The sequence below is a fragment of the Egretta garzetta genome, unplaced genomic scaffold (genome assembly GCF_000687185.1).
Source record: "Egretta garzetta isolate BGI_Z169 unplaced genomic scaffold, ASM68718v1 scaffold44, whole genome shotgun sequence".
NCBI classification, from domain to species: Eukaryota; Metazoa; Chordata; class Aves; order Pelecaniformes; family Ardeidae; genus Egretta; species Egretta garzetta.
In genome coordinates this window covers 1,230,877-1,237,457 of record NW_009259490.1, presented here as the reverse complement: position 1 = coordinate 1,237,457, position 6,581 = coordinate 1,230,877, and the positions used below count along the sequence as shown (strand labels likewise).

At 39.8% G+C, this 6,581-nt stretch overlaps 1 protein-coding gene across 1 annotated transcript in view; it reads left to right on the top strand.

The window, feature by feature from the left end:
• The first annotated feature begins 942 nt into the window (after positions 1 to 942).
• The window catches only part of BRSK2 (BR serine/threonine kinase 2), a 317,924-nt gene continuing 312,285 nt past the window's right edge, over positions 943 to 6,581 (top strand). The window contains exon 1 of the mRNA XM_009637298.2: positions 943 to 1,036. Coding sequence (XP_009635593.1) covers positions 943 to 1,036 — 94 coding nt within the window. The remainder of the gene's footprint in view (positions 1,037 to 6,581) is intronic.

The following is a 6,581-nucleotide window of genomic DNA, read 5'->3' as shown; positions in this document are numbered from 1 at the left end:
TGCTTTCTAATTAAGGTAGTGGCCATGCCACTTTTGATCTGTTTATCTAAGGACCTGAAGTCTATTTGCTCCCATCAAACTCAAAAGCAGGTCTGTTGCTGACTTCAGTGGTTACAGGATTTGCCCTGTTTTTTTCCTCTCTTTTCTCTTTGTCCCGCCCCCCCCAAAGGTTCTCTTTAAAGGGTAAAACCCACAGAAGATGTAGGTCCTCCAGAATCAAACAGAATCAATTAATTTCTCAAGCTGATTTTCAGAAGTAGTTTTTTTTCTCTTTCCTATTTCCTGCCACAGTCTCAGCCTTTCTTCAATACTCTGGAAGTACAGCTACACAGTGGAGTATAATTCAGAAAAAAAAAAAGTGTATGCTTAGGTCTTAAAATATACACGTTAAACTATAATTGTGCCTTATCAATAGACTGATAAACTCAGGTGTTTGCTGTTGCCATTGATCATGATGCTCTGTAGCAGGCAGAGGCAGTAACTGCTGCTGATGGAAAAGAAAAGGTAGTGGAAGGAGGAGGGGAGAAGGAGGTGGGAGGCGAGGGGATTGGCTGCTTTTAATGTCAGTCACAGCTGCAGGCCCCAGCTCTTCCGCTGCTCTAGCTCTGGCTCTCCCTTGAACAGCTCCTAGAGAGAACAAGGCGTGCGGAGCTCAGATCACCAGCATCATGCTCCTTGGGCTTGGATCGTAGATCCCCCTCTTTGAACATTAAAATATCCTTCGTCCATCAGCGTCCCAGGCAGACCCAGCGCGAAAACACGCACGTGAGAGAGAGAGGAAAGAAAAAGGAGGAAGAGAAAAATCTGCAACCAAGTGGACTAAAGCAAAGAGAAAGAGTGCTTTGCTTGCACAGCTGCAAAGTGGGAATTTAAAGAACTGCAGAGAGAGAAATTCCAGCTCATCAGCACATACACATTGCAGAATTACAGATCCAGGTAGAAATGACATCAACAGGGAAAGAAGGCAGCGGAGCTCAACATGCACAATATGTTGGACCCTATCGTTTGGAGAAAACCCTAGGAAAAGGACAGACAGGTTGGTTCTTTTGCAGCAGCACCGGCGCTAGGGGGAAGGTGCTGTAGCAGCCAGTGAGGTGTTGGGGATGGGATATTTGAGGGTTCAGATATTCCCATTTGCTGTTTTAGTGGAGATAATATTCATAGGGGATTTTTGTCTTTATGTTTAGTATTCATTTTAATTATTTCTTTTCTTCCTTTTTTCTTTAAAAAAAAAAAAAAAAGCCCAGGATGCTTTATGTTCATTACTCCTGCTAATGGGTGTTGTTCTGATGACAGCCAGAGTGCATGCAGAGAAAAAAATAGATGATATGCTGGTGGTGAATTTTCACATCAATTTCTTCACTGCCCTATTTAGGAGCATTTTCTTTTTAATCAAATTATATTGAAATGAAAGGTTCACAGCCTGTAGTACCGAGGAGGTGGTGGTGGTGGTAGTGGGGGAGTCACCAGCAGTATTTCATGACATCATGATTGAAAAGGGTGTAGTCCTTAAGGTGCAGTTGGGGGGGTGGAAATATGTACAGTATGTCTGTGGCACTGACTGCTGTGGGTATTTAGCAAATATGGATGGATGGGCTGGTGGTTTTTGTGGGTAGGGTCTGAAATAAAAGCAAAATAGAGGATTGGTAGCAGAATTAATTCTGGTTATGCTGTGTTTTTGTAGGAGGGATTGGGGGGGGAGGGGAGGTTATTTAATTATTTTTCTTAAAGCTTTTTTCTGAATCTCACCCCCAGAAGATTTTCCTGAATGGAACAATGGTAAGAAATATTAAAAAGAGGAAACCGAGTGGAGGGAATTAGCAGAGAGCAGGTGCTTCTGCCCTACATGACATAATTAGATCCCCTAAATGCGTTCAAGATCTGGACTTACTGTTGCTTGCTTGGATAGCATATTCGCTTCAAGGGCAGGGGAGCATTAATTGGAAGAAAAAACATTAAAAAGAAGCCCAAATGTTTTCCTTATTTAATATTTTTTTTTTTTTTTAGTAACAGCTGCAATAAGCAATGGGCTCTGGCAAATTCATTGGGTTAGGAGCTCCCCAAAAGTGGATTGAAACTTGACATTATAATTTAGGGAAGGGGGAAGATCAGCCATAGGGGGGCTTCTTTGGGCATGTGGGTGTTAAGTGTTGTTCATTATGGTGGGACAATAAAACATGATGCATTGTGGTGGTTTTTTTTTTTTTTTTTATAACCCAGCCGAGCTTTGCCCATCTGTTGTCTAAAGGATTTAATAGGCGTTTCCATCCCCAGCTGCTGCCTCTGCTTTGCCTGCTTCCTCACTGCCCTGCGTGGCAGCAGCTCTGCAGTCCGCAATTTTCTTAGGGACACAGTCAAAATCCAGATCTTTCTCTGTAAGAAGCAATGCTCTTCTGAGATGATTGATTATACCCCCCCCATCCTTCCCCTCCTCTTCACAACCCCATAGCAACCGTTCAGAGACATGGATGAAGATGACATTGTCTTCTAGTGAAAGTGACTTTTATTTATATTTCATTTTTTCCAAATCTCTTCAGTATATCAGCTGCTAAAGGTAGCTCTCAGTCACTGTTTTGGTTACCACCTTTATTCTTTGCACAGCTCAGTACACCCTTACTTCTGCAGCTGTAAAATCTTAGTAAAATCTGTTCTGATGATGATAATGAAAATACCAAAAAATTGCAGTGTATTGGTAATAGAACTGCCCTATTTCTGCTGGTAATCCTTTTCTGGATAGTCCAGGTGATCAAAGAGCCAGCTGTAGATGACAAATTCATTTCTGTCTTCATCACCATTTCCTTTTTCCCCCTCTCTCACCTTCTCAACACCCCTCCCTCCCTTTTAAATACAATTGTGTCTGAGAATCCTGAAAATACAGCTGCATTAACCTTTTGCTCCATGTCTCATAGCCTGACGTTGTGGTCCTAAAGGGTTATCTGCAGCTTTGGTTATTTTTTTCCTCTCTGCTAATCTTCCTATCTTCCTCCTAAGTGATTAGAGACGTGGGGGTGGAGGGAGAAAAGGATGTATTTAGAGGCTTGCTGCTGTTGGCCTCTGCAGTTATTCAACCAGCTGGACCAGGGTGAAAGTTTCCTTTTGCAGTTTTACCATATAACTGATTTTTATAGATAAGTCTGCTGTTTGCACACATGAATGCATGTAAAATGCACGATGCATGGTGTCATAGAAGGTGGAGGTGGGGGGAAGAGGAAGAGAAATCTTAAAAGTAGCTGTTGTCAGTCTATGTCTTCCTTGCTATACCCACCCTTGATTAACGGAATAATGCACTGAGGTGAAATCTAACTCGGTATTAAACATACATGGCTAAATATGGAAAGATGCCTTCTGGTCTTCTCGCATTTTCTGTGCTAATCACATTTGGGAGCATGCAGAATGGCATGAACAGTGTATGGTACGTAGCTAGTCCTCATCCTGCTTGTTTTGGAGGGTAGGCAGGCAACCTGCAGCATTTTAGAGAGAAGACAAGCGCAGTATGAGGGCCTGATTCACCACACTATGTTGTCATGGTGTGTAACTTTGAATTTGGGTTGCAGCAACATACGGCTGAAGAAAATAGTGGTTGTAATCATTCCTTTAGAGTTTGACTGTAAAGCTTGGAAGATTAGGAGGAAGATTAGGCTTGGAATATTTTTTTTTCCCCAGGTGATAGGGAAGATTGAGAAATAAAATCTGGCAAAATGTAATGATGAATGGAGAGAAAGTGTAAGTTGTGTTGCAAAGTCCTGTCCATTTTGTAGTGATCTTCATATCTTTTAATTTTTATTTTGAATAAAAAAAATCTTGACTCTCGAAAGTTATTTCAATAGGCAGGTTTAGCTTTGCTCCCAGGTACATTGATTAATACATTTGTGTAATATTACTCCTACGTACTTTTACTGAGGCCAAAAGAAGGGGGTTTTGGTAAGGAGCATGGGTTCATAGTTCAGGGCAGACTTAGAAAGGGTGCCGTGGAGGGGGAACTTAATAGTAAGAACTCTCACTGGCTTTCTCTCCATGAAGTTAGCACTGATTGCCACCTTAATAGCTGAAAAAAAAGTGTTTACCAACAGCAGCCTACTGATGCCTGCAAAGAGGTTGCCATATCTGTGACATTAGTGGGACCTGGTGACACCTGGCTGTGGGTGGGCAAAACTGACATGGAAGAGCCTTCAGTTGAAATTGGTGGGTAACAACCTTTGTCAAAAGTGTTGATTAGAATTCAAAATAGGGTATGCCAAATTTGTCCTGAGCGGCCTTCTGTGCTGGTGCGTCAAGCTTGCTGAGGGTGACTGATGCCACAAAGAAAGGATTAGGGCCTCTTAGTTGGAGAAGTTGGAAAAGGGCTACGTGGGGCAGTGCTGAAAAATGTCTGTGTTTGGCTCTTTGCTGGTAGTCAGAATGGTAGAGGAACGAAGGACATTTTTTTTTAACAATGTAGCATACAAATGTATAATTTGAGTACTGTAGTAAGATGGTTTGCTTTTGTAATAGGTTGAATGCAGAGCACCTCTTGTTTACTGCAGCTGGAGGAATAGCTCATGAATTCTGTATTTGAATGATTTTGCAAGAATACAAGAAGCAGCATAATCTTAATTATGGTACTAAAAATATTTTACAGAACTGTCAGAGTAAAAGATCATTATATATACGGGTGTGTGGGGAAAGGTTGGTTTATCTAAGTTTCATTGATACATTCTTCTACAGTTAATTATAGGAGGTTTTCATTGTAATTAACAGTAATGAGCAAAGGGTGTGTGTCATGTTACACTGTTTCCATGTGTGTTATTGTGCCTTGAGGAAACCCCAGTCGTACCTCATCACGAAGCACTGTTTTAGTTTTAGATCAAACAGGCTTATCTCCATTTGCCACTAATTCTGCGTGAAATCATCCTCTTGTGTATTCAATGCTTATATTTTTTTTTAATTTCACAAATATCTTTGTTCATGTGTTTCTTTTGGCCTCGTTAACTCCTATTTCACCCTTGAAACTCTTAAGAGTGATTCAGATGGACTGTAGTGAATATTTATTAGTGAGTGCAAAGATGAGGAACTGAAGTATTTCTTGTGAAGGGCTTCAGTGTTTCAGAGGGTTTTCTTGTGTTTTCATTTGACAGTCACTGTATAGGCTTCAGAATCTTTGCTATGGCACCAATTCAATGTCTAATTGAAATTTCCAAAATGCTGCGTTCTCTACAAGCAATAAGCTCTAAGTGGGAGTTACCCTATTCACTTTGGGAGAAACTTGATGAAAAAGGTAGCGTTGCTGATCGATTTTGGTTTATTCCTTTCATTCTGTTTTAAGCCCAGTTCTGCAGACATTCAATACAAAGACTCCTGCTTGAAACTCATGGCACTTCGACCTTTGCAAAAAGTGTAGGAGGTCCCTTTTCTGCATTGTACACCATATAGCTTACAGTTATTTCAGTGTATAACATGTTAATTACATATGAGCCATCAGTGAGCTGTTCAGCAGTATGCTATTGTGTTATGTAAAACCGGAAATCTTTACATTTGGGTCTTAGTGAATTTAATAGCTTTTTATTCACTGAGAGCTTAAACAGGATGTTTCTTTACAGCTTTAACCACCTGTTTCCATGACACTGGCAGAAACTGAAATTTGTTGATATTTTTATTTGTCTCTGCCAAATTTGATTGAAATTGAAAGCTTCAGATCTATTTGAGGAGTATTCGGTAGACAATGTGATCTCAGAAGCCTGGTTTCCTTAGGTAAGTAGGCTAAATGAAGCATATCCTTTTTATTCATACTGCTGTAATGTTTTTTCTGTGTGTTGGATCTAGAGAGAATCTTTATAAAGAGTACAGCATTATTCTGTTTAGCTGTCTAGATGAATATATTTTTACAGAGGTGTAAGTCATTGTATTTCCTCCCATGGCCTGTTTAAAGAAACAAACAACAAACCAGTATATATTCTATTAATGTTTTCATGTATATCTATGTATATATCTTGCTTTCCTCAAAAAAGTTTCTTTCAAAACAGTGAATCCGCACACTTTGTCATGATAGTCTGTGAAGACTTAAGCAGTTAATTAGTAATCATAGATATAAAATATTGCAAGCAATACTGTGGGCAGTAGAGGTCATAGTGAATGAGGCATAATGGATTTTCAAGTAATGGTTAAGAGTTTTGAGTGACTTAGTCTTTCTTAACTGTATATACCTTTGATCTGATTGTTCAAAAGTGCTGTTTGCCTGTATTACTGACTGAAGGAAACTAGTACTACCATGCCACCTGTCTGAACTGCAAAGTTCAGATATCCCTTTTATGAAGTTCACTCTTCTTTTTTTTTTTTTTTTTTTTTTTTTTAAGCAAATTCCTGTTTGCTACCTACAGTGAAAGCGGTGGGGGTTTTTTTTTGTTTTGTTTTTTTTTTTTTTAACCTCCATCCTTCTTCAGACTTTGTAGAGGCATGACATTGGTCTTTTCCCCCAATATCAGTAGCAAAATTATGAATTTGTTGAAATAGGTGCTGGGTCTAAGTGATTGTTTTTCTTTGTGAAGCGCAGTAAGCTTTCTCACCCAAGAGCTGTTAAAATTCAGATGCTGTCAAATGAGTAGGAC